Source organism: Pollicipes pollicipes, unplaced genomic scaffold (genome assembly GCF_011947565.3).
Source record: "Pollicipes pollicipes isolate AB1234 unplaced genomic scaffold, Ppol_2.1 Scaffold_5724;HRSCAF=6776_pilon_pilon_pilon, whole genome shotgun sequence".
NCBI classification, from domain to species: domain Eukaryota; kingdom Metazoa; phylum Arthropoda; class Thecostraca; order Pollicipedomorpha; family Pollicipedidae; genus Pollicipes; species Pollicipes pollicipes.
Window position 1 is genome coordinate 7,451,670 of NW_023596746.1, and position 26,221 is coordinate 7,477,890.

Consider the following 26,221-nt stretch of genomic DNA (forward strand, 5'->3'; position numbering starts at 1 on the left):
CAAATGCTTCGTAAGGATGTGCACAATTAAATGGGCAAATATTGAGCATAATAAAGCAGGCATCCATCATGGCAGCTTTCACAAAGAGTTTCTCATCATCTCTGTCTTCAAACTTGCATGTTAATCGTTGCAACTTACATGTCATATCTGGGCCTAGGGTGATGAACCCTAAAAGCAAACATCAAAGCATCTGGGGACTCTGTACGGCATGCGCTAGTTTACTCACACTCATGTTTCCCTTCATTGAGGCGTACCGTTCGACCCGTTGTCATCTACCTGTTTTGCTGGTCATCAGCGTGGGTCAACGTGACTCTGGCTTTTTCTCGGTGCAAGTTTTAATCGATTCTGTGTCGCCGGTTCTCACTGTGCTCACGGCCAGCGGTAAGCGTAGCCAGACTGATAGTGGCTGTGTGCTGACCGCGTCACGTCCGCTCCGATGACGGCTGTGTGCTGACCGCGCCACGCCCGCTCCAATGACGGCTGTGTGCTGACCGCGCCACGCCCGCTCCGATGACGGCTGTGTGCTGACCGCCTCATGTCCGCTCCAAAGACGGCTGTGTGCTGACTGCACCACGCCCGCCCCAATGACGGCTGTGTGCTGACCGCGCCACGTTCGCTCCGATGACGGCTGCGATCGGTGCAGTCTCTGGTCGTCAGGGTCAGATGTCTGACCTCCAGTGCACCTCCAACGGAGCTGTTTTGCTGGTTGTCGGTGCACGCGCACCTGCCTAACTTCATTCTCTGTCAGTGTGCGTACACCTGTCTGCTTTGCCTATTATCAAAGTTCGCACACCTGTATTTTTCCGTTTTTCATCAGTGAACTGACATTACTTTGTCCTGACATTGTTCCTCGGGACCCCGGACCCCTTGCCCTGACTTTCACCCTAACATTGATTTGAATCATCGTCACCGCGTGCATACCAGTCTGTTCGCCGACCGTCCGCGTACTGCAGTCTGTCGCGACCGTCGTACTGCCAGTCTGTTCCGCCGACCGTCCGCGTACTGCCAGTCTGTTCCGCCGACCGTCCGCGTACTGCCAGTCTGTTCCGCCGACCGTCCGCGTACTGCCAGTCTGTTCCGCCGACCGTCCGCGTACTGCCAGTCTGTTCCGCCGACCGTCCGCGTACTGCCAGTCTGTGCTTCCGACCGTACGCGTACGCCTAGCTGATAAATTCTCTGGCTGTCCATGTGCGTCCACCGGAAAGTTTCGGTAATGGTCTGTGCTTTGACCCGATTGTTCACCAGCCGCCAGTTGCACCCAGCCTATTGTTCCGCCAGTCGTCGGTGTACGTCACCTATAGCTCCGCTGGTCGGTAGCCTACATCCACATGGATTGTTCCGTCGATTGCCAGTGTACGTCTACCCAACAGTTTCCCCTGTCGTCAGTGTACGTCCACCTGACCGTTTCCCCTGTCGTCAGTGTACGTCCACCTGACCGTTTCCCCTGTCGTCAGCGTACGTCCACCTGACCGTTTCCCCGTCGTCATGTACGTCCACCTGATCGTTTCGCTGGTCGTCAGTGTACATCCACCTGACCTTTTGGCTGGTTATCAGCGTACGTCCACCTGACCGTTTCGCTGGCCGTCAGCGTACGTCCACCTGACCGTTTGGCTGGTCGTCAGTGTACGTCCACCTGACCGTTTCGCTGGTCGTCAGTGTACGTCCACCTGACCGTTTCACCGGTCGTCAGTGTACGTCCACCTGACCGTTTCACCGGTCGTCAGTGTACGTGCACCTGAATGAGCAGCGGAAAAGCGAAGTTCAGCTGTCCATGATGGTCCGTCTGGAGAGCGAGACGACCGGCGCCAAGTGGCGTATCAAAGCGACCCAGATCGACTGCAGCCAGCGCAGCGAGCTCCGCGGTGAGACCGACCTCAGTGCAGCACGTCCAGGGACTCTCCGCTACCTGTAACGCAGTCAGTGCGAAGCCTGGGCTCCAGGTGTAGCACCCAATTTTACACACACCTGCCACTGACGACGAGCCTCATGCCACTGTTCGAAAGTGGACGTGGTATCGCACGCACCACTTGCATTGCAAGAGCGGACATTCTCGCATGGTCCACACTGCCTGCGATTGAGTGCACGCTTCGCGCTTTTACTCGTGTATGTGCGGATTAGGCACACGACCTGATTTTACAGCTAACGCGCCGTCCTTGTAGCCCCAACAGGCTGCACCCAGTTCTACAACGGAACAAAGGGAACGTTTGAGAGCTTCAACTTTGAAGGCGGTGCATATACATTGAACCAGGACTACAACATCTGCATCGGCTCCTCGTTTGGCACATGCAAGGTGAGCGGCATGGTGGACTGTGGATGTCCTTGTCCGATGTCATGACGTTGTTTAGTTCCCTTCCGCCCCTGTGTACAACTGCTACGAAACCGCGACGTTGATGACTGCGGGACGGGTCGCCCAGCAAACGCGCTGCTGGCAAACGGCGACTCATACCTCCGCTAAGTCGATCGGGGTTGTAATGATGCGTTTTACACATCGCATGGCGAGAGTTGTCTCGGAAACCTTTACCGCCGAAGTGCGCTTCATCGAAATTGATTTCGAGCTTGAGTAATACCTTCCTCTGGGATCAACTAAAAGTCGGCCCAGCGTTATGTTTGTTGTTCAACGCAAGATCCGGAACCAAACCCACGCTTCAAAGATCGGAGCTATCGGAGTAATCGGAGTAAATCGATTCTGTCAAAGTAGAACGCCGCATAAATCTGCCTCGTAGGCCGTTCTGCCGTTGCCAGCAACGCGTTTTCTGAACAATTCGTCCCGCAGTCGAGACCCTCGAGACGTGCCAGACCCAGAGGTGTCTGCGGTCCCAGCTGGAGCAGCGAGACGTGCTTAGGCTGTTAGTTGTGTCATGTGGTTGATGATCGCCGACATGCGAGCACCGCGCTGTTTGCTCAGCATGCTTTGGTTTTGCTGGCGGTGATCGTTGGAAGCCACGCCATCGACGAGGTAGAGTGCGGGAGCTAAGGACTGTCCCTTGTCTCTTTGCTTCAGACCAGGCGTGCTAGCTTCCTTTTCAACTGGGCTGAGGCCTTAAGCCCTGCGCCCGCCCCATTGACTTTGGCTCAGCGATGAAAGAAGCTGTGAGAAAAAGTGGCCCAAATCCGGAGAAATTCTGGATGAAAATAAGATTGTATGCTTTAGGGCAGGTTTGACCACTTTCCCTGCTCAGTCTCCCTCCCTATATTATTTTTTAAAACTACACTCCTATTTCAGACGTCGTTCTCCTCCAGTGAGTTCAAGCTGGACATGGTGACCTCTGCAGATACCTCCGGCGTGGGGCTGGCTGCCTGTGATGTGCAGACCTCCGGCTCTGGCGGCCTCAGGTACTGACGTGCAGACCTCAGGTACTGGCGGCCTCAGGTACTGACGTGCAGACCCCACCTACTGGCGGCCTCAAATACTGACGTGCAAACCTCTGGTACTGGCGGCCTCAGGCACTGACGTGCAGACCTCAGGTACTGGCGGCCTCAGGTACTGACGTGCAGACCTCAGGTACTGGCGGCCTCAGGCACTGACGTGCAGACCTCAGGTACTGGCGGCCTCAGGTACTGACGTGCGGACCTCAGGTACTGGCGGCCTCAGGTACTGACGTGCAGACCTCAGGTACTGGCGGCCTCAGGTACTGACGTGCAGACCTCAGGTACTGGCGGCCTCAGGTACTGACGTGCAGACCTCAGGTACTGGCGGCCTCAGGTACTGACGTGCAGACCTCAGGTACTGGCGGCCTCAAGTACTGACGTGCAGACCTCAGGTGCAAACATGCAGACTTGGGGCGCTGACGTGAAATCCCCAGCACTGGTGACACCAGGTGTTGACGTGCACGCGTGCGATCCTGGCGGCCTCGATTATTGCCGCGCGGACCTCCGGTGCTGTCGGCTCCAGGGACTGACGTGGAGAACGGCCACACTAAGGGCTACGGGAACCCAGGACGTACGGATCCCTGACACCGGAGGCTTAAAGCACTGGCGTGCAGACGTCCTGCACCGGTTGCCTCCATTTAGCACATCCGGTACCCAATGCAGACTCCACCGATCTCACTGACAACTGCAGACTGAAAGGAATGAAAGATGACACGCCTGTTCTAGAAGGTATCCAGGGTCCGCTGATGCGTCGCTGAAGTGGTCCGTGCTATTGCGCCGTCGCCAGGTCGGATTATCTCTTCATCCCGGGCGGCTCGAAGACAGGCGACTCGCCGACCAACGAGAAGTACTGCGGCTCCGTGCTGCACTACAGCACCGGCTCGGCCGTGCCGCAGCCCGTGGTAAGGACGCCGGCGGCGGCCCTCCGGGCGGGTCCAGCTGCACGCGGATCTGGACACCGAGGGCAGAGCCGAGGGTCACCCCTACACAAGCCACACGCTCTGGCCACCCCTACCCAAGTCACACGCTCTGATGCCCTGACCCTGGGGACCCGACCTGATCCCGTCCAAGTCACACGCTCTGGCCCTGTCCAAGCTACACGCCCTGACCCTGAGGGGCTGACCTGACTCTAACCAAGCTAGACGCCCTGACCCTGAGGGCCTGACATGACCCTGTCCAAGCTACACGCCCTGACCCTGAGGGCCTGACATGACCCTGTCCAAGCTACACGCCCTGACCCTGGGGACCCGACCTGATCCCGTCCACAGTCACACGCTCTGGCCCTGTCCAAGCTACACGCCCTGACCTGAGGGGCTGACCTCAGTACCCTGTCCAAGCTACACGCCCTGACCTGGGGACCCCGACCTGATCCCGTCCAAGTCACACGCTCTGGGCCCTGTCCAAGCTACACGCCCTGACCCTGAGGGCTGACCTGACTCTAACCAAGGCTAGACGCCCTGACCCTGAGGGCCTGGACATGACCCTGTCCAAGCTACGCGTCCTGACCCTGAGGGCATAACCCGACCCTGTCCAAGCCACACGCCATGCCACGCCATGCGCCCGGACCACGCCACCGGAGACACGGGCCTTGTTTCGGAAGAGGTTTCGGGTTCTCCTGGGGCTAGAACGGTGGCGTCAGCTTGTACATGATTTTTTTTGCGTCCACAACCGTATTAAAGCAACCCCGTTTTGGGTTTTAAATGTAGGTTGACTGCCAGACTACACACTCCATAGTGACCGGTGTATACCGGCGTCGCAACCCAGGATAACGCCATCAGCTAACGGTCTGGTCGCCAACCGCCGCTCCTGCTATGCGGCTGGCTGAACGTGATGCCGCAGGCAGCACGACCCGATCACGTCGCACCTTTTCTTTCGCAAAATTATGCTAACGGTCATTTCTTGACAAAGACAAACGGCACCATCCCTCTAAAGTCGGTCGCTTAGTCATGATGCCAGGGCGTGCTTGTCCTACAGCCGTTGATAATCATCTTTTTGAAGATCGCTTGCCTTTCGTTGCTGACAAAACACTATCGTCTCCTCCGTTTCCTCGGAAAGCTATGCCTCACCACCAATAACGCGATCTCGCTAAGTACAGTAACTCGGACAACGAATATGTCTCCGGAGTAAGTCTACGCTTACTTGCATAACAAAATGCCGTGCCACCGTTCTGTTTACATGAAGTCGCCGAGTGCAGTGAGCATGCCTTAGTAGTGCGTTTATCCGTATCATGTGACACGCGGCGTGCGACCGTCTTGACCAGGTGACAAAGGCGCAGAGTCCCCTGGTGCTGCGCTTCAAGACGGACTCCACGTTCACTGCGGCCAAGGAGAAAGGCTTCCGGGTGAACTACGAGCAGTCGTCCACCTGCTAGTGGTCGGTCGGCGGCGGCGCGACCACGAGAGCACCACCGGACCCTGAGGGCCGGCCCACTCCGGCACCGCCGGGTCCCTGACACCTGACGCGTGTGTACCACGGTGTTCATCAGGACGGCAGCGGGCGGCGACTACGGCGGGATGCGATGTCTATCAGCTTCCCTTGACGAGGCCTTGTCTTTTAAACAGAGTACGTGGTCTTTTTCTGCTTACTGTTTCGAGGTCATGACAGTGGATAACCAGAAGGTGACGCAAATATGTGGATGATTGGCCGCAAAGAGTCGTCAATGAATGTACTGTTTTTCTTGCCACTCGCTACCGCCGAAATACACGTACTTCTGAAGCAGGTGCTGGATCGGTTTTCCGCGAGTCACAATGCAAGACGCAGCTAGTCGTGGGACGCAAAGACGCAAAGCCTACAGTTGCCAGAACTGCACATCAAAGTGCCCACGATCGTGGGCACATATTGTACATTATATTGCATTGTACAATATGTTGTGGCGTACATATTGTGTATTGTTATAAATACACACAAACAGGAGCAGGGGCATACCGTCATGACACACAAGCGTAACACACACATTGGTACCGGTTTTCGTGCACCTCCTGAAAGCTCGCGAGCACCGCCGACATGGAATTGCGTCGGCCCCACAGCTGCGGCAGCCCGTCACGACGCTACTGAAGCACAGCTAGCTCGCGCACAGCCGCCCACGACCGCACCGCCAGCCATTATGCACAGGTAAGCCTCGGTTCGTACGCGGAGTCCTGTCCTGGGTCCTCCAGTGGGCGTCGGCAGCAGAGCCAAGGCCGGATACTGGAACCAGCCACAACACCGCTGCGCTGAACCAATCACCTGGTCGGCGTCACTGTCTGCGACAGCACTAAAATACCGCTGAACGCGTGCGCCAGGTGCCGCGACTGGGCCTGGCCAGATTACCCGGCAGCCGCCACGTCCCAGCGAAGGCCCACGCCGCCGCCTCGCCCCGGGCGGCTGCCCACCCCCATCGGCGGGAGGCTCACTTCCAGACCTTGACGACAGCCGTCGCGGGAGGCGGTGACGGCGTACCACTGGGAGGCGCGCGCCAGGACGATGTCGCTGATGGTGTCCAGGTGGCCGGGCGGCGTGGGCTCGGGGCCGCGCGGACAGTCGTCCAGCGGACGGCGCGCCTTCTGGCACACCTCCTGCACTACCTCGATGCCGTCCACCACCTGCCGACGGCGTCAGGCGTCAGGCGTCAGGCGTCAGCGGCCGGGCGGGCACAGCACTGGGCTCCAGGTCGGGCGGCTACAGTTCGATCCCAGTCGCGTGAAACTCTCACTGGTCTCGATTTCGTCCCAGATGCTTTAGAACCCACGGCTTTCACGCACAGCGTTGGTCCTACGATCGGGGGGTCCGGACTTGCCTCACGCGCCGTGGAACCATCCCCGACACCGGCCCCCATCTCGGATGGCAACACCCGAGCCCTCAGCCAGCTGCCTGACAGAGAAGCAGTCCACGGCGTCCAAGCACACAGCGGCGAGGTGGTCACACATCCCGCCACCGCGCTGCGCGGCCGCCTCACCTGGGAGCGGTACGTGCCGGTGACGGGCACCGGCTGGCGGGCCGGCCACGTGATCAGCTGCGAGGCGCGCGGCTCGGCCAGCTCCCAGAGCCGCGTGCACATGTCGGTGCCGGCTGTCAGCAGCGCCGGCCCCACCGGGCACAGAGCCGTCACCGAGTGGTGGTCCCGCAGCGCCGTGCTCAGCGCCGGGTGCTGGCTCGGCCACAGCGTCATCTGGCGGCGGGGGCGGCGTTAGACGACCGAGCGGGCTCAAACCCAGCCGGCACCAGGCCGACTCTGAACGACGCCAGAGCCGTGCCCCGTCTGTGGACTGCGCGCGCTTGTAACTTCATACTAAGCGCGTACAGATGTTACATGCAACGTCATGAGTTAGCAAGGTTTGTATAAATTTTGGCGTTTGTCGGTACCGCATACTTCAAAGAAACTTTGCTTTCAGGCAACAAAGAACTGCTCAGCATGTAAGACCCTAAAAGATCGATGCTGACACCTTTGCGTACTTCTAAATGTTGCGTCATAGTCGTTTACATCACGTTGACGCTTGTGAATAACAACAACTCATTACAGGCCGCATTTTCAACATCCTTCAGTTGCGTGATCGGTGCCGACAGGTCAGCCCTCACAATACGAGGCACGGCAAAAATAAGGTCCACCGCTGCGCACGATTCGTGAACCCAGCCATTGTTTCGGTGCATACAAACAACAAACCAGCAAAGGCCAGCAAAGCCCCGGTGTTTTTCTGACGATTCTATTACGACTGCATCCATTTTATATAAACATGAACGGTGTCACCAACGAGACAGGGGAAAACAAAGCAGAAAAAACAACAACAAAGGCAAAGTACCGATACTTTCTTGCGATTCTTTCACGATTGCGTCCATTTTAAACGAGCAGGAACGGTGTCACCAGCGAAACGGGAATTGTGTCCCGGAGACAACGTAAAATCGCCCTTTTTCACGCCCCCTATTAAACACATGTGGGCGAGCGACCTTTTTCGCTAAATGAATACGCCTATCGTCAGTCTTCGCCAGATGTATAACCGAGCCCTAAACCATGGACGATGTAAAGCATGTATAGGTTATTTGGTAGCATTAACAATGGATGTGTCGAGCGTAGCTGTAGCAGCCAAAACGTGGCAAATGCTCGCGGTAAGAGATGGAGGTGTGAAAGGCAGCAGCATCCTCTTCAAGACCCGCGGAGCGGGGTGTCGGTGCTCACCTGGCGCTCGCCCGTCTCAATGTTCCACATGTTGACCTCCGAGTTGCCGGACACGGCGCTGACGAACCAGCTGGGCTGGCTGGGGTGCACGCAGAGCCGGCGCACCCGGGGGCCGGCCGGGTGCGCCAGCGTCGACACCGCCAGCTGGAAACGCAGGTCCCAGCACACGTGCACGCCGCTGGAGGTGCCCACCACCAGCCAGCAGTGGGCGGGGTCCGCGCAGAGCGCCGTCACCAGACCGCGGCGCGCGCCGTTCTGCAGGCGCCAGGCGGTGCCGGGCGCGCGCAGGTCCCAGCCCACCAGCTGGCCGTACATGGTGGCGTAGACGAGCACAGAGCTGCCCGCCGAGCTGAAGTGCGTCAGCTCCACCACGCTACCCTCCTCGACCACGTCCAGCTTGCGGTAGTGCAGGGGGTGCGAGCGGGGTGTGCTCGTCTCGACACTGATCGTCCAGACGGCGTCACCGTCGCCGGCGGCCGCCAGCGCCCGCTCGGCCTCGCAGTAGGTAAGCGCCGTGAGTGCGCCGCCGCCGCCCGGCCGCGTGTACGTCTGGCGCGAGCGGTTGGCGATGTTTTTGCCCTCCATACGCGCCACGTCCCACACGCGCACCTGGCCGTCGGTGGCGGCGCTCGCCACCAGCGGCGTGTCGGTGACGGCCGCGAGCCGCACCACGGCACCCTGGTGCTCGTGCAGATGCGCCACCAGCTGGCCGGCCGGCCGCCACGTGGGTGGCGGCGCGCCGGCCGGGCCACCCCACTCACGACCCAGGCGTGCGGCGCGTCGCTCGCTCCGCTGCCGCTCCAGCAGCCGCTGCAGGGCCGCCTGGCAGGGTGACTCGAGCGTGCGCGAGCCCGCCTCGCGGCCGGCCGGCTCGGTCGCCTCGGTCGCCTCGTCGCGCTCGCTGGGCTCGGGCCGTGGCGAGTCGAGTGACGGCTGGCGCGCCGGCGCTGCCGCCTCCGCCTCCGCCTCGCCGGCGCGCACGTGAAGCACGCGGCCGCGGCACGCCTCCACCGGCACGGTGGCGACGCCCGACTCGACGGGCGCCCGCCGCATCTCTGCCGCCAGTCGCTTGTGTTTGTGCACCTTGGCCAGGTGTCCGGCCAGCACGAGCAGGTGGTCTTCGACGGCGGCCGTCATGCCGTCGGCCACCAGGCGGCGGAACAGGTTGCGCACGGGCCCGCCACCGTCGGGCAGGTGCAGCTGCCAGGCCGGATCTGCGGCGCGCCGCAGCCGCTGCCGCTCGGCCAGCGCCGCCAGCAGCGGCTCCAGATCGGCGGCACGCGCCACGTGGTCGTATACGTCGCGCGGCAGCGGTGGGCCGAGTGCGGCGAGGAGCGCCGCGCAACTGTCCAGCGAAGCCACCGGGTGCGCCAGGAACGGCGCCAGCCGCGGCACCAGCCGACACTGCACGTCGATGACGCGCATCTGCGCGGCGCACGCGCAGATGAAACCAACGGCCGCCTGGCGCGCCCACAAGCTCGGGTGCACCACCATCGGCACCACTTCGTCCAGCAGCTCGTACAACGCCGCCTTGCCGAGCAGGCCGCGCGCCGCCAGCCCGCACATGGCGTCCACGGCCTTGACGGTGACGAATTCCTCCGTGTCGTTGAGACCCTGCAGCAGCAGCGGCGTCAGCAGCGGCACACAGTGGCGGCCGATGAACGACACGACCCCCTCCACCGCGTCGAAGAAGGCGGCACGCAGGCTGCGGTCGCCCTTGTCGTTGAGGAAGGTGATCATGTGCGAGAGCAGCAGATCGTTGGCCTTGTGCTTGCCGAAGAAGGCGCACAACCGCGAGAAGCCGCGCACCAGCAGCGTCCGCTTGACCGAGCTGTCGGCGTCGGTCAGCAGCAGCTGCACCTTCTGGTGCACCAGGTCGTGCAGCGTGCCGAGCTCGGCGGCCAGGCCGGGCCGGCTGGCGCGCACGTGCGACGCCTCGAGCAGCCGCAGCGCCGACTCGGCCAGCGGCGCCAGCTGCGTGGCGTAGCAGACACGCACGCTGACGGCGCGGTCCTGCGCCAGCGCGCCCACGTTCGGCAGCACGTACTCGGGGAAGATGTGCGCGTCGCTCTCGGGCAGCGACGTGACCAGCGCCAGCATCGCCGCCAGCGTCTGCAGCGCCACGCAGCGCACGCGCGCGAACGCGTCGCGCGTCATCGACAGCACGTATGGCAGCACGCGGTCCAGAATAACGTCGCTGCTCACGTGGCCGGCCAGGCGGAGCAGCAGCTTCAGCGCGCGTACCTTGGTGGCCAGGTGGCAGAGCCGGCGCACGCACGAGGTGGCCAGCCCGATCACCAGCGTGATGTCCTCCTGCAACGAGACCGGGTTGCCGGCCGACAGCTGGCTCACCAGCCGGTCCACGTCGGACGCCATCTTGTCGATCTTCTCGTCGGGCGAAGGCAGCGCGGAGCCGGCGAACTGCGCGAAGTACGGATGCAGCACCGCCTGGAACGTGGCCGGGAACACGGCCGGCGTGTAGCGCGCGAGCAGGTCGGCCGGCGCCGGCCGCGCCGCCGGCTCCAGTCGCAGCATCGCCTCCACCATCTCGCGGAAGGCCGGGTCGGCGATGCGGCCGGTGGCCTGGGACGGGTCGTACTCGCCGGCGCGGTACAGCAGCAGCTGCGTCAGGTCGAACGGCACGGCGCCCTCGGTGCAGAGCTCGGTGAGGCAGCAGCCGGCCGAGAACACGTCCATCGGCGGCGTGAGCCGGCCGGGCGTGGGGTCGGCCAGCGGCAGCAGGCCACCGCTGGCGAAACGCTCCGGCGCCACGTAGCACAGCCGGCGCCGCGACGTGTCGAAGAAGTAGCCGAAGTCGGCCGGGTTGTCCTCGGGCAGCAGCGCCGGCTTGAAGGCGGCCCAGTCGCCCACCAGCAGCCAGAGGTACGAGGTGACAAGCAGGTTCTCCAGCTTGAGGTCGCCGTGGCAGACGCCGAGCCGGTGGCAGGCGGCCAGCGCGCTCAGCAGCTGGAAACTCAGCCACCGCTTCTCGTGCTCCGACAGGAACGGTCGCGTCGAGATTCGGTCATACAGGCTGTACCTGCCGGGAGAGGAATGTGTCAGCACTTGCAGTAGTATTACAGCAAGAAGCAACACGCAACACAGATCATAGGGGAAAGTTGTCATTAACCCTAAAAAATTGCTGTTCACTGGTGTTGTAAGAACCTCTTAGTGCTACATAGGACCTTTCGTTGAAAAATAAGATGATCCATGGGTAAACATTGTGGTCCTGCACACTTTTATACTTCCGTCGATGCCACGACCCTCCCGCACGATAGACCAGCGCACCTGCAGACCCGCGCACAGCACCGGGACTCTGCCGTAGCTGGGCACTGGTGCAAGACCTCCAGTGCCATGGAGCTCACGGCCGCCCCACTGACCGTATGTACTGTCTGAGGAGCAGCGCCGAACGGTCGGTGATGACGACGCGGCGGAACGGCAGGCAGTTGGGCACGTTGCGCAGAAGGGCGGCCAGCTGCTTCAATCGGCGCTCGTGCTGCTCCAGCGGCAGGCTGGGGTCGTGCAGCACGAACACCTTCACCACCAGCTGGCCCTCGGCCGACGAGGCGCGCGCCACCTTCATGAAGCGCGTGCTGCCCAGGCTGCCGGGCGGAGCGGTGGACACGTCAGGGTGCCGCCAGACGGGCCGGCGGCGTCAGGGTGTGGTGGCGCGGAGCGGGTGCTGCGCATGAACTCAGCTGGCAGCATAAATTGAGTGTGCGTCGCACCTTAGACACTACCAATGGCATATGCATGGCTGGGAGACTGAAGGAAAATAATTGAGATCTTAACACCTGACATGCATAAGCTGAGAACATGAGCCTTTCCAACATTGACGGCAGAATACAAAGTGCTGCTAAATGGGTGAGTACTGATGTGCCTGATAAGAATCTTCTGTCCCAGTAGTAGGGAGAAAGTGTGACAGAAACCCCAACACAGACCAACAGCTCTGGTGTCAAGGCTGTAGATGAAATGGAAATGTGATCAAAAGAGAGAAAGGGAGGCATATGCAAAGGAAGACAAAGTGAGATAGTCAGACAGTGAGATGGCAGTCAAGAAGCAATATGAATATTATTAGGAATGTAAGTACTAGAAAAACAACTAGAAGACCATGCTAGAAAAATACAAGCAACAGAAACACAAATCCACAAATGTGGGCACAACAGCATATTGACTGACCTTGCCACAAACTCAACATATGGGACATCATTCAGGTAGTACTCTACTGGAAAGATCTGTGATGGTGCAATGCCAGCCAGCTGGTTTCCCATCTTCACTGGCGAGCTGTGTGCCTAGCCAAGGCCACTAATCACCAATCTGCTCCTGAAACAAATGTGACCAGTTGCTGCAATGGGCAGTGGGGCTCAAGTGATGGGCTGTAAAGCCCTGCATGAATAGGCGCTCCTGACCATGTCCTTGCACTATAATTATGATTGTACCATTGCACTACACTTTGCAACACTTTGCACTACAAGAGTCCCCAATGTCAACATGAATACATATTTCAAACCACAGTTATTGTTGTGTCACCACATTGAGAACCTGGCATTGACTTTAAGCAATTAATGCATGTGAGGTATTTGTAATAAAATATGTGATGGACAAAAGTTTGTACCACAACACATTCATTCCACAACTTGCCCAACAGCTAATCCTCTTTCAACAGCACACTGACAATAACACAGCCACTGTCATGTCAGCTTCTGTTGCTGGCAAGTCAAGCTGGACAGGTCCAGGTTTGGAAGCATGTTTCACCATCAAAAACAGTCTCTACATCAGTATGTGTGGATGATATTCTGAGACAAGGATGCTGACTGCCTTCAAAATAAAATGCATTCAAATTAGGTGCTGTGATAGGCTGTCCCAAGCAAAAAGGCCTTTTTTAGGGATTGCTGCTGTCAGGAGATGTGAGTTGTGTGAATAAGATGCAGGTTATTTGGCATTTCTACCATTCAAGATATGCTTGTATGTATACTGCCCATTTCTGTTCTATCTTTTGTATCTGAGTGTTTGATATTGGATATTTTGTCCAGTGACCATGTAGTTACATGGCATTTTCCATGCATGGCTAGAATGAGTCACCACAGAAGCTTTAATGGGCAAGGATCAACTGGATAGTCACAACATAAATCAGCTTTTACAGAGGTGGATCCAAAACCACACTGCCTGCCTGTCTGGCCACAGGCAGAGCTAAAACCACTCTGCCAGCCTGCCTGACTGCAAGCAGAATCAAAACCATGCTGCCAACCCGCCCGACTGCAGGCAGAATCAAAACCACGCTGCCAACCCACCTGACTGCAGAATCACACCCTGTCACCTGATCCAATGGAATACACAACATGGCCAACAACAAAATTCCACAAGCAAACACGATAGCAGCTGATCAGTGGGAGACCAGCGACAAGGTTGTGAGAGGCCATTAACATGCTGTGAACAAAGTACAGGTTGGGTCAATATTGTCAGTTGGACAGCTGGTGATCATGAGCTAAGGCAGACCTTCCTGCTGACCAGCCATTGTCCTACTGGCAGTGGCCCATCATCCAGCTGCTGTATGAGCTGATGTCAGCCTGCTGCAGTTATGTTTGGTGATGTCTCAAGATGGTGAAAAGTTTGCTGATAATACCCTTGATAATGAACAAATGTATGCTTTTCATTAATATGACTCAAAAACAAAAATGCACACCTTCTTAGCACATCTGCAGTACCTGCTTTTCACTTCCTGTTTGGAATCACTCTCAGGTATCCCACAGAGCCAGAGATAACAGAGAATGACCAAGCAGTCCATAAGGTCTGAATAAGCAACATTCTTCTGGTACTGAGCCAAATACTGTAACCAAATACCAGCCCCACAATGACCCATTATAGCCAAATTTGTGACCCTTTGCCCATAGAATAGCAATAAGAATGTAAAAGTTTACTGAGGTGCTCAGTTGGTCTATTTTTTCTCTCAATTCACATGGCTGATGCCAGTTTAGTATTCCATAATCAATATCTGTATGCATACAAGTAAAATATGTCTTGATTGTATGTGGTACAATAAACCATGGCCACCTACAAATTGCTCTAGAGCCCAAAAACTGACCAGAAATTAAAATGCTGATGTTCATAATGTCATTTTCATAACAGCATGGGTATATATTACATGGCATGCATGTGTCCTTATTGCAGACAGGCATAAATGTGCTGCTAACATATAATGAAGCCATTCAGAAAAAAATGTGACAATAGTAAAACAGGAATTAAATGGAATAGCCTGCAATTTCCTGCAGCATGAAATACTGTAGAGAAAAGTCAGTTTTTGTAGTGCTTCTTTCATGTGCTGGTCAGTAAGCTTTATTAATCTTATGTTATTATGTTAGTTGCATATAAATATGACCTAATATCTTATCAGAACAATTTTAAGGTTTTCAGTTCCACTTTTCTTTTTCATTACTTAAGATTTTCCTGACTGACCTCATGTGCTATGTTTGTGCACACAGATCAACCAATGAGTATTATTCAATAGCTTGATAAGTCCAAACAATATGCAATGTACATTGACCAAAATGCATTTGTGCTGAAATTCCCTTCATTGCATAGAGTTAAATAGCAAACTTATGCTCATCCTAAGCTCCTATTCATTTGTGTATCTATTGCTCATAATACTTAAGACATTTGATGACATTCTGCTCCAGTCTGCAAAGAACACACCCAACGTGCTGGATGCCCACAGAACACTGGCAAGACAAACCTTGTCACTGCACATAGCGGGAATAGGCCACATCATATTCCACACAATTGCAAGTTTCTCTTTATTGAAAAAAGACAGTGAGAGCATGTTTTCCCAAAACAACCTTCACATCATTTCACACATTGGTGATTTAATTGGTGACGACTGTTCACCACACTCCTGGCACTCAGATTTAAAGTGCACAGAAATTGTGTGTGGTTTGAAATGACACCATCTCACAATCACCTGGCATAGTGGATGTTTTTTTGGTGACTGGTATGACAAAAGTCACAAAAGAAAGTATCCTAGTCTTGCATCCACCAATGGTATGTTATCATCAAACAAAGCCATGGTATGCCTCACCTGCATCCTACAAATAACCTGATACTTCATTTTATGCAGGGCCAGCAACATCGATGCGCTGAGACGATGAACAATAAAAATAAATCGGGTGGTAAACTGGGGAAAAGCTTGTCTAGGATAAATGAGTATCACAAGAGCCTTCCTCCCATAACGATTACTGCACAAGACAAGAAGGCGAGCGTTAATCAAATGAAATTTTGGTCAATTTTCGGGAAAATATGTCGATCGACAACGACAACCCTACAACTATACAACTGCTCTTCCGAGCCCCGTCTACCGCATATTCGCTTGAAAATAGCAAGTACAAAATATTTTCATTGATAGAGGCTGTAATGGCGCTGCAAGGACGTAGTCGTAAAGGTGCTAAAACACAACCAAGGGTTTGCGCGGCGCTATTGTCCACCAACACAGTGCATAAGATGCTGGTCATATGATTACAGGAAGGAAGTCATACGCTGATTTTGGGCTGCAAATCTGCCGCCCCTCATTTCATCTTTTTGTTTAGTTAATGTATAAGATAAACGCATATTTGCATGCAAAGTAAAAGAAACATTACGTTGCACGCCTATTGATATTTATCGTGTTTTTTTTAAAATACGTCGATGACCTTGTGAACGTAAAAATTCCATACTCCTACTCAACTGATCTAAATCCATGAATCTGCAACAAAATTTTCAAATACGTTTGAACGTTCCTGTGTCATGTTTTTTATTGCAGAGCAGCATTTTATTGCCTGCCGATAACGTGACCTCAGATTCGCATTCTTTTGGTCCGTCCTTGGATTTGTGCGAGGCCATTTGAACTGGAATTGTGGACAGTTCAAGTTAAATGACACAGGTTGTCAGATGCTTTGTTCGTTTTTATCGATTGTTCATCGCCGTGTGGTTTCTTCCAGGTGAAATGAGTGAAGACACGAAGGTAATTTAGCGTATTGTCTGGTCGTGTCGCCAGCAAATATTGTGCTTGCAACCGAGCCAGGCGGCGTGCGAGTGTCCCATGAATGAGAAAGGAGAAACCTTTGTGATTTTCGCATTTCCTTCAATGGTGACCTTAAGGGTCATGCAATGCTTCTTGAAAACGTGAGGCGAGCCTGTGTACCCCACCTTACCCAGTAATACGCCGATGCCGAGCCCTTAGACAGAAACAATGGCAGACGACATGGTCTAGACGGAAGAAATTAGCAGGGGAAAGGTTTACGCGCAGTGCGGCACGGGCTCAACCAGCTCGCGTTAGCAGGATTGCCCGACTTTGAAATCATACAATCCAACGACATCTTTAGCACCAAAAGTAATGAGCAGCCAGTTAACATCATTCACTACGTCGTTTCGACCACTGCTACTCACAATGCTCGTATGATTGCCTACCATCTTCAAGAAATAACCATCTGATAATAATAATTTCGGCCACAAACAGGTCATATTATTTTTAACACGCGGACAGCCGACGACTTATGGCATGTACTGAAGGGCAACATAAGCACCAAATTACGTACATTTGAGCAATTAAGAAAAGTATCCCAGTTTTTCACATTCATGTCTCGAATTGATGTTTCCCAACAGACAGCACAGAGAAAAACCCAACAATGTCGGCGGAACTGAAGCATTTCCAGCAGTCTTAAAAAACGGACCAAGCCACGGGAACCAAACACCGAAGCCAAGCCAACGTTTTCGGTGCGGTACATTGACGTCTATTAGCGCAGTGCATCTCATACACGAGTCCGGATAATGTGATTCACACTTATTAGGACCAAACACATCGTGACAACATTGTCGCTTAAACTACAACACTTGGATTCAATTAATATGACTACTCCGTTTGCCGTGACATGCTGCCATCATGCCGTGCAGAGGGACTATCGTAGTACCCTCTTAAAGTAGTGCACCTCTTGTACAATTCCAACGAGCAATGCTTGAAATCGCTCTGACATCCAGGGACATACTCTGCCGAGATAATATGCCAACAGCCACTCTAAGGAAACGGATCAAGCCTCGGGAAACGAAGACTGAAGCAAGGCCAGCGTTTTCGGTACGGTACATATACGTCTGTTAGCGTAGTGCACCTCACACACGAGTCCGGATCATGCGATTGACACTTATTAGGACTAAACACATCTTGCTGACGATGGTATAAGGTACGCTGCGCTTATAAATATATATGTACCGTACCGAAAACGTTGGCCTCGCTCCGGTCTTCGGTTTCCGGGGCTTGGTCCGTTCCCTTAGAATTGCTGTTGACACGTTATTTCGGTACAGTGTGTCTTTGGATGGCAAAGCCGTTTTTAGGTCTCGCCAACGAATTATGCAAGAGGCGCACTACTTTAGGAAGGTGCTACTACAGTCTGTCCGCACATGATGGTGACATCCCACGACAGTGCATGAGTCTTATTCATTGAATCAAACCATTGCAGCTCAACCGACATTGTCGGCACAATGTGTTTATTTCTACTTAGTGTGAATCGCGTTGTAAGGGCTCTTGTTTCAGGTGCACCGCACGACTAAACGTATATATACCGTACCTAAACCGTTGCCTTTGTTTCGGTCCTCGGTTCCCGGGGCTTGGCTTTGTTCCTCAGGGTTCGTGTCGGGATGTTATCTCGGCGGGGTGTGTCTTTGCCTTTCAGAGTGGTTTTTAGGTCTCGCCAATCGGAATTATACAAGAGGTGTACTACTTTAAGAGGGTGCTACTACAGCCTGTCCGCACATGATGGCAGCATCTCACGGCAATGCATCAGTCTTATTCATCGGACCGAAGTCTCGCAGTTCCACCGTCATTGTCAGCACGATGTGTTTATTTTCCATAAGTGTGAATCGCCTGATCCGGACTCGTGCATGAGGTGCACTGCGCTAATAGACGCATATGTGCCGTACCGAAAACGCTGGCCTAGCTTCAGTCTTCGGTTCCAAGGCTTGGTCCGTATCCTTAGGATTTTTATTGGCATATTATCTCGGTAGAGTATGTCTTTGGATGTCAGAGCGTTTTTTAGGTCCCGCCAATTGGAATTATACCAGAGGTGTACTACTTGAGGGTGCTACTGCAGTCCGTCCGCCAATGATGGCAACATCTGACGGCAATGCATGAGTCTTATTCATCGGACCGTGATCTGGCATATCCACCGACATCGTCAGCAAGATGTGTTTGGTCCTAATAAGTGTGAATCGCATGATCCGGACTCGTGTGTAAGGTGCACTACGCTAATAGACGTATATGTACCGTACCGAAACGCTGGCCTTGCTTCAGTCTTCGTTTCCTGGGGCTTGATCCGTTTCCTTAGGGTGGCTGTTGGCATAATATCTCGGCAGAGTATGTCTCTGGATGTCAGAGCGATTTCAAGCCTTGCTCGTTGGAATTGTACAAGAGGTGCACTACTTTAAGAGGGTGTTACGACAGTCCCTCTGCACGACATGATTGCAGCAGCTCACGGCAATGCATGAGTCTTATTCATCGGACCGAAGTCTTGCAGTTCCATCGACATTGTCAGCACGACGTGTTCAGTTCTAAGGGTGTGAATGGCATTATCCGGACTCGTGTGTGAGGTGCACTACGCTAACAGACGTATATGTACCGTACCGAAAACGCTGGCCTTGCTTCAGTCTTCGTTTCCCGAGGCTTGATCCGTTTCCTTAGGGTGGCTGTTGGCATAATATCTCGGCAGAGTATGTCTCTGGATGTCAGAGCGATTTCAAGCCTTGCTCGTTGGAATTGTGCAAGAGGTGCACTACTTTAAGAGGGTGCTACGACAGTCCCTCTGCACGACATGATTGCAGCATCTCACGGCAATGCATGAGTCTTATTCATCGGACCGAAGTCTTGCAGTTCCATCGACATTGTCAGCACGACGCGTTCAGTTCTAAAGGTGTGAATCGCATTATCCGGACTCGTGTGTGAGGTGCACTACGCTAACAGACGTATATGTACCGTACCGAAAACGCTGGCCTTGCTTCAGTCTTCGTTTCCCGAGGCTTGATCCGTTTCCTTAGAGTGGCTGTTGGCATATTATCTCGGCAGAGTATGTCCCTGGATGTCAGAGCGATTTCAAGCATTGCTCGTTGGAATTGTACAAGAGGTGCACTACTTTAAGAGGGTACTACGATAGTCCCTCTGCACGGCATGATGGCAGCATGTCACGGCAAACGGAGTAGTCATATTAATTGAACCCAAGTGTTGTAGTTTAAGCGACAATGTCGTCACCATGTGTTTGGTCCTAATAAGTGTGAATCACATTATCCGGACTCGTGTATGAGATGCACTGCGCTAATAGACGTCAATGTACCGCACCGAAAACGTTGGCTTGGCTTCGGTGTTTGGTTCCCGTGGCTTGGTCCGTTTTTTAAGACTGCTGGAAATGCTTCAGTTCCGCCGACATTGTTGGGTTTTTCTCTGTGCTGTCTGTTTGGAAACATCAATTCGAGACACGAATGTGAAAAACTGGGATACTTTTCTTGATTGCACGAATGTACGTAATTTGGTGCTTATGTTGCCCTTTTAGTACATGCTATAAGTCGTCGGCTGTCCGCGTGTTAAAAATCATATGACCTGTTTGTGGCCGAAATTATTACATTATCAGATGGTTATTTCTTGAAGATGATAGGCAATCATACGAGCATTGTGAGTAGCAGTGGTCGAAACGACGTAGTGTATAATGTTAATTGCATGCTCTTTATTTTTGGTGCTAAAGATGTCGTTTGGATTGTGTGATTTCAAAGTTGAGCAATCCTGCTAACGCGAGCTGGTTGAGCCCGTGTCGTACTGCGCATAAAACGCTCGCGGTGGAGATTTTTCTTCTTCTAAAAAAGGTGAAGTACTTGAAGAATACCGGGGAAAGCCCGGGGCTGATCATCCCGGTGTGTATTGCTGATGATGAAAGCGGCATTAAGTTGCAACACATGCGGCTTACTATCGAGGGTTTAAGAAAGGAGTCAGAATGGTCGGGTTGTATACCGAGCCTATCAAAACAAATTGACGCTTTGCAAAAGGACATTTCGGCCTCGTGAACACTACAGTTTTGAAATGGCCATAAACCTCCGGCCACTGATGGTCGTGGCATGGTCTGGTGGTCAGCAGGCGGACGGATGCTGTATGGAGCTGCTAACCGACACGGACGTCACCTCCATGGAGATCACAGCCGAGCAGACGGGCTTGCTCTCCTCACCCGACGCCATCGCCATCACGTCCATGGGTGAGCGAGTGTGGAGCACTGCGCCGACCAATCACAGCTGGCTTCACCATACAGCACACTATGCGTGGCATACGGCAGACGTGGCCGCCATCAGCGAGATGGGGTCGGGTGATTGTGCTGACGCTGGAACGCTGCGTCCGACGTGTGCTGGGTCACAGGTTTGAATGCCAGGCTCCTTAGGTGCGTGCCATGGCAAGACCCGGGCCCTGAAATCCATTGTTAGATGTAGGCACATGTCTGCTGGCTGATCACCACTCCATGAGCAGCAAGTGGCAACCACTTACCGGGCCGCACCGTCCCACGAGGACGCCCACTGCCCCGCCCCTCCGGCCGCCACTGGTGATTTGTCCACCATTTCTTACGCATTCGTGACCCGTAGACGACTGCGCGGCGTCGCTTCCAGCCGCGGCCCTCACAGCCGTCCCGTGCCTCCGCAGGCCGCCTGCTGGGTCAGCGGATACACGCTGAGGTGGCCGAGTACACGGCCGTGCTGGGCCGGCTCGTGCTGGACATGCAGCGTACCAGCGGCGCCGACGCGGCCGCCGCCCGGTATGTGGCTCTGTCGGGAGATCGGTCGCCGAGGGGCCGTCCACGGAGGGCCGGGGCAGGTCAGCCCGCCGACCTTGTGTGCTGCTGGGCCATGTATGGTGCTCGCAGGCCTGTGACGCTTGCACGACGGACTCTTGGTTAGCACGGCGGTCGCCAGATGTCGCGGCCTGCGGAAATCTCGCGCTGGTAGATGTCGCTGCAGGCGTGCTGTTCGCTAAATCTGAGTCTCCGTCGGCGTGCAGTTATTACTGTCTTACTGGGCCCTCGCGCCTTCCGTGGTACCGATGGTCGAATGTGTGGTTTCTGGGTGCGCAGTTTGTCGATGCTTGCAGTTCTCGGCATGCTATCATGTATCATTGACGGTATTTTGTCACGTCGTTTTACATTATTTCACGCGTTGATGGATCGCCTTTGATTCCATATCCGAGCTACTAGACGATTGGATGGCGTTTTCTCGGGCTACATCCCAGGCTTCTCCGCCCGTCCTGCACACTGGGCGTCACATTCGCTGTGCGAGGTATCCTCCATATCCAGAGCCCCCGGGTCCACTTCACCATCCCTCAACGCGAGTCATATTCTGAAAGCCCTTCCCTAGCGCAGGCCTCTTTATATAGTTCCTTTGTGGTGTATGGATTTCGTAAGTCCCTCTCGGAAAACGCGGTAAGCATGCGCGTCTTATTTGTATTTTTCGCTACGGTTGCACCAGTAGCCTTCGTCGCGGACCCTCTTCTAGGCGGATGTTGCTCCATGCAGTGGCGGATCCGGGGGGGGGGGGGGGGTAGCACGGGGTCATGGCCCCCTTTGGTCCCGAAGGGGCCCATAGGCTTCGAAAGGCCCCTTAGCCGGCCAAGCCGGTGCAGTTTTTTTTGACAAGACGCAACAAAATTATACATTTCTGGATTTTCTTTCGACCAAGAACAGTTGCAAACGTAAGTGAAAGGCCCACGATGACACAAAAAGAGAAACATAATAAATCATTAAAAAAGCTTTCAATTGGGAATTTTAAGCCTCATTAACCGTCTAAGGGCGCTATGCTGTTTCCGGACAACCTGTATGCCCACTTGCAGGGTCATTTCGGTCGTTAAGGAGTGTTTCACGTAACCCTTGATCTCGTTGCATTTGCTCGGAGGGCCCTACACTGTTGCTGTGCCCCCTTGCTGCCAGCGTTTCGGGCGCTCTTGTCAATCAGGAGTCTTCCACAGATTATTTCCATTCGCCAGACAGGCTCTGTGGGCTGTAGCCGAGGCCCCATATGTTAACCTGCTGGGATGCTGGGGTATTCTCGGCTGTTCAGGGGCCCTTCACGTTGGTCTCGGATGGCCTAACGACACACTCGCGATATGCTCATGTGTCCCCTCCATTGGTCTGGGGCGCTTTCCATTCTCTGTCACTTGCCTAGGACCCCACGCTCTTGTTGGGGGCCCATCTGTTAATCTGCTTGGGCACGCTCGGTCGTTCGGGGCCCTGCAAAGCACTCTGGATTGTTTGGGGGCCCTGCGCATTCGGTATTTTAATGTAGGGCCCTGCGCTCTTGTGGAGGCCATTTGATGGGCTGGTCGGGTACACTCGATCTTTCGGAGCCCTCCACATTTGGTCTTCAATACTTTTTGTTTGAATGGGGGGGGGGCCTACGCTCTCATCGGGGGTCTATCTTATAACCTGCTCGGGCACGTTCGATCGTTGGTGGGCCGTTTGCGCTGGGCCTTGGGTACGTCCGATTTGAATGGGGGGGAGGGGGGCCTACGCGCTTGTCGAGGTCCCCCCCCCCCCCCTCTGTTCGCCTCCTCGATCACTCTGGATTGTTCGTGGTTCTGCACATCGGTCTTTGACTTGCACTTTGGGCACATTGTTTGAATTTAGAGCTCCACGCTGCTCTCGGGGCCATCTGGTAACCTGATCGGGTATATTCCATCATTCGGGGCCCTTCGACTGAGTTTTGGGGCTTTCTTATTTGGATGGAAGGCAAGACGCTTATGTCGGGTCCCTTCTTATAAGCTGCTTGAGCACATTCTGTTGTTCGGGCGCCATTTACATTGGGTTTTGGTTGCCTCCAATTTGAACGGCCGGCCCTGCGCTTTTGTGGGAGCCCACCTGTTAACCTGTTCTGGCACACTCGCTCATTCGGGGGCCCTCTACATTGGGTTTGGGAGTTGACCTGCAGGCTCCGAAGTGGCCAATAGCCGGCGGAACGGATGCAGCTTTCTAACAAAACACGGCACAACAAGATTGGACGCCTTTGGGCGTACAGGCGACCAAGAACGGTTGCTAACAAAAGTAAAGAGTTCGCAGGCGGACAAAGGTAATTATTTGCTGATTGAAAAGGTGTTGCTTGGGGGGAATTTAGGAACATTACGCTGTCCAGAGGCATAGCGCTGTTGTCTGGACCTATATGTCCACTTTCGGACCAATCTAATCGCTAAGGAGCTTTCCGCGTTGCCCTTGATGTCTTTACATTTTCTCGTAGGGTCCAACGGTGTTGTTGGGACGCTATCTGCTTCCATGCCTGGTCACTGTTGATTGATCAAGTTTTCCTCTTCGGGTTCTTCCTATCCGCCCGAAAGGCTCTATATGATTTTTCCGGTGCCCCATATGCCAGGGCACACTCAGTTGCACTCAGGGCACACGCGCAGGGCCCTACATTGCAGGGGCTCTTCACATTAGCCTCGGGTTCTTTCCAATTGCTCGGAGGGCCTTGTGCTGTTGGTGGGGCTCATGTAAGGTAAGGCACCGAAACATTCGATGCTCAGCGGCCCTCTGCTTTGATGGAGGGCTCGTTCCCTTTGACCTCATTTGCGAAGGACGCTTGACACCTGTCGAGGCTCTTTCTGTTAATCTGTTCGGGTGCTCTTGACCCCACAGGGGTAAACGTGCATGGCATTGGATTATTTCCGTCTGTCCAGAGGGTCCTGCGCTCTGACCGCGGCCCTATATGTCAGCCTGCCGGGGCACCAGCGATCGTTTAAGGCCCAACCACGTTGGTCTTGGCTCTTTTTGCTCGCTCTGAGGACCATATGCCTGTTGACGGGAGCCTCTGTTGGCTTTCCATGAATCTTGAAATTGAAATTGAAGGTCGGAATGCAAACATTTTTTGGAGGGGCCCAAACTCTCGGGCCCCACAATGTTGCGTGCCCCCCCCCCCCGCTCCCTTGGCGAAATCCTGGATCCGCCCCTGCTTGCGTGCTCCGAATTCACCATCCGAAATATTTACCTTCAGCTCATCGAGTAGCCTGGTTACCGACCATTTTAGCCAGGCAGGATGACAAAGGTGTATTTTATTAATCCCAGTGCGATGATGAGGCTTCTTCATGTTAGATACAAGTACATGAATGGATGTGGCAATCTACACGTTATTTGAATTTGAACAGCCATTGTTGCATGTTTGTTAGTCAATTTAAATCGAGATTTACTAAAAGTTTATGCAAATCAAGATGGATTCTGATCACTTCACTTATTTTTCAGAACCAGGGTTCATCACTAGAGTTGGCTGAATCAAAGTTGAGTTAAACTGTTGTCAATCTTTCAAACGTCCCGATGCAGATAGCTCATTTTAAGGAATTCTCGTCATCGCAACTCATCCTATTATTATCATCATATACGCTTATGTCCTCTGCAAAAACCGTTTTCAGGGCAAGCGTCACGTGCACATACAACAGCAATTGCGCACCTGAAATTGATGACAAATGATAAGAAGTGCATAGCACGTAATCAGCAGCCGATCGGAGCTGTTTCTGACGCGAAGCCATTGTGTTCTCACTTTAAGCCATCCGGTGGCACTCTCCCATCGGCGCACCAAGACATAAAATATTGGAATTCTTGTAACATTGGATCAAATTTAGTTGAATCGTCGGGAACGAAAGAGACATTTTGAGTCCTCTTGGATTAAAATTATTTCTGGCGGGCCAATTCAAATTCACTTGACTGGATTCGGATTACGTCGGTCCAAAGCCAGATCCATGCACTGCTTTCGTGTATCCCGGCCAGTGATAGCCAATGAAATATTTTTGCTCCGATAAACGATTAATCCAAATCACTTTAAGGTCGGGTTCAGATTCAAATGCTTTGGTGCTAGTAAATCCGAGGCAACATCGACTCGGTTAGCGTGCGATTGGAATCAGCACAGGGTTACCAACAATCCATCGCAAAGCATGTAAATGACACCGAGTATTTAGGAGCACATGCATTGCTTCCCATCGTTTTGGTAAAGACAGTATAACACTACATGAGATGGTGAGTCGTCAGAACAGTTCACAATTAAGGGAAACGTGTTCCGTATTTGAATCTGGTGAAGGAGATGAGTATCGTCAGTCTGTCATTTCAGGCAACATTTCAATTTTCAGACGGTCCCCTTTTGTGAACTTTTCTCACTAATTTCGATTTCTCCATTAGGTTAAATGTAATGACCATCGCGCTGCCTTCGAATCTGTCTTACTTTGCGCGAGAATTGGCGATTGTCTTTCAACTTTGACAGGCTCGTGTGATCTCATGCGGTTTCGTGTCATGGTTACTTTCAATTTGCCTTGTATTTTATGCGGAGGTCAGTTTGGCCCCGAAATCTCAGAATTTGTTGTACGGATTTCGTTTTACTATGGCTCGAACTGACCGCCGAAGCGCAAGGTCTCGTTCGACAAATACATGTTTCAAAAATGCTGCAAACAGCGTGCTGAAGTGTGGAATAGGCGTAGGCGTAGGAACGCCTCGGAAGATTGGGAACCAGTATCAAGTTTGAAGTGTATTCTTTCCATGCATCGCTAGAGGGTTAACGTTAAAGATTCTCAAAGGGTGCAGGCTAGGGCCCTAACCTCCCATTTTCTTACGCCGATGGAGAAAAGGTGGGGTAAGAGTATTTTATAAAGACGCTCATTTAGTGGATCTGACTGACATATTGACGCTGGGTGAATGAATGGAT

General features: G+C 53.9%; 2 protein-coding genes and 1 long non-coding RNA gene across 3 annotated transcripts; 2 read left to right on the top strand and 1 right to left on the bottom strand.

Annotated features, from left to right (window-relative positions):
- Positions 1-1,781: 1,781 nt before the first annotated feature.
- Positions 1,782-3,280, top strand: LOC119102497 (uncharacterized). The gene is made up of 3 exons (XR_005094701.1): positions 1,782-1,862; positions 2,160-2,290; positions 3,224-3,280. It is a non-coding gene; the product is annotated as an uncharacterized LOC119102497 (long non-coding RNA).
- A 3,477-nt stretch (positions 3,281-6,757) lies between these two features.
- LOC119102411 (phosphoinositide 3-kinase regulatory subunit 4-like) lies at positions 6,758-15,936 on the bottom strand. Its single transcript, XM_037225778.1, is given in 9 exon segments — positions 6,758-6,778; positions 6,780-6,950; positions 7,304-7,516; positions 8,519-9,223; positions 9,530-9,732; positions 9,799-11,558; positions 11,899-12,120; positions 12,698-12,841; positions 15,591-15,936. Coding segments are annotated over 8 exon segments (3,387 nt in total). The 5' UTR covers positions 12,790-12,841; positions 15,591-15,936.
- Positions 15,937-16,397: 461 nt separating this feature from the next.
- LOC119102412 (uncharacterized) lies at positions 16,398-22,416 on the top strand. The gene is made up of 4 exons (XM_037225779.1): positions 16,398-16,508; positions 20,649-20,766; positions 21,204-21,315; positions 22,383-22,416. The coding sequence occupies exons 1-4, from the start codon at positions 16,419-16,421 to the stop codon at positions 22,414-22,416; spliced, it is 354 nt and encodes a 117-aa protein (XP_037081674.1). The 5' UTR covers positions 16,398-16,418.
- Positions 22,417-26,221: the final 3,805 nt, after the last annotated feature.

Bases quoted from the DNA above. Each gene is read 5' to 3' on its own strand.
- LOC119102412 (XM_037225779.1), top strand. From the start codon at position 16,419: ATGACACAGGTTGTCAGATGCTTTGTTCGTTTTTATCGATTGTTCATC. The intron at 16,509-20,648 runs GTAATTTAGCGT...TCTGGTGGTCAG, and splicing joins AAATGAGTGAAGACACGAAG to CAGGCGGACGGATGCTGTAT. The intron at 20,767-21,203 runs GTGAGCGAGTGT...GTGCCTCCGCAG, and splicing joins CATCGCCATCACGTCCATGG to GCCGCCTGCTGGGTCAGCGG.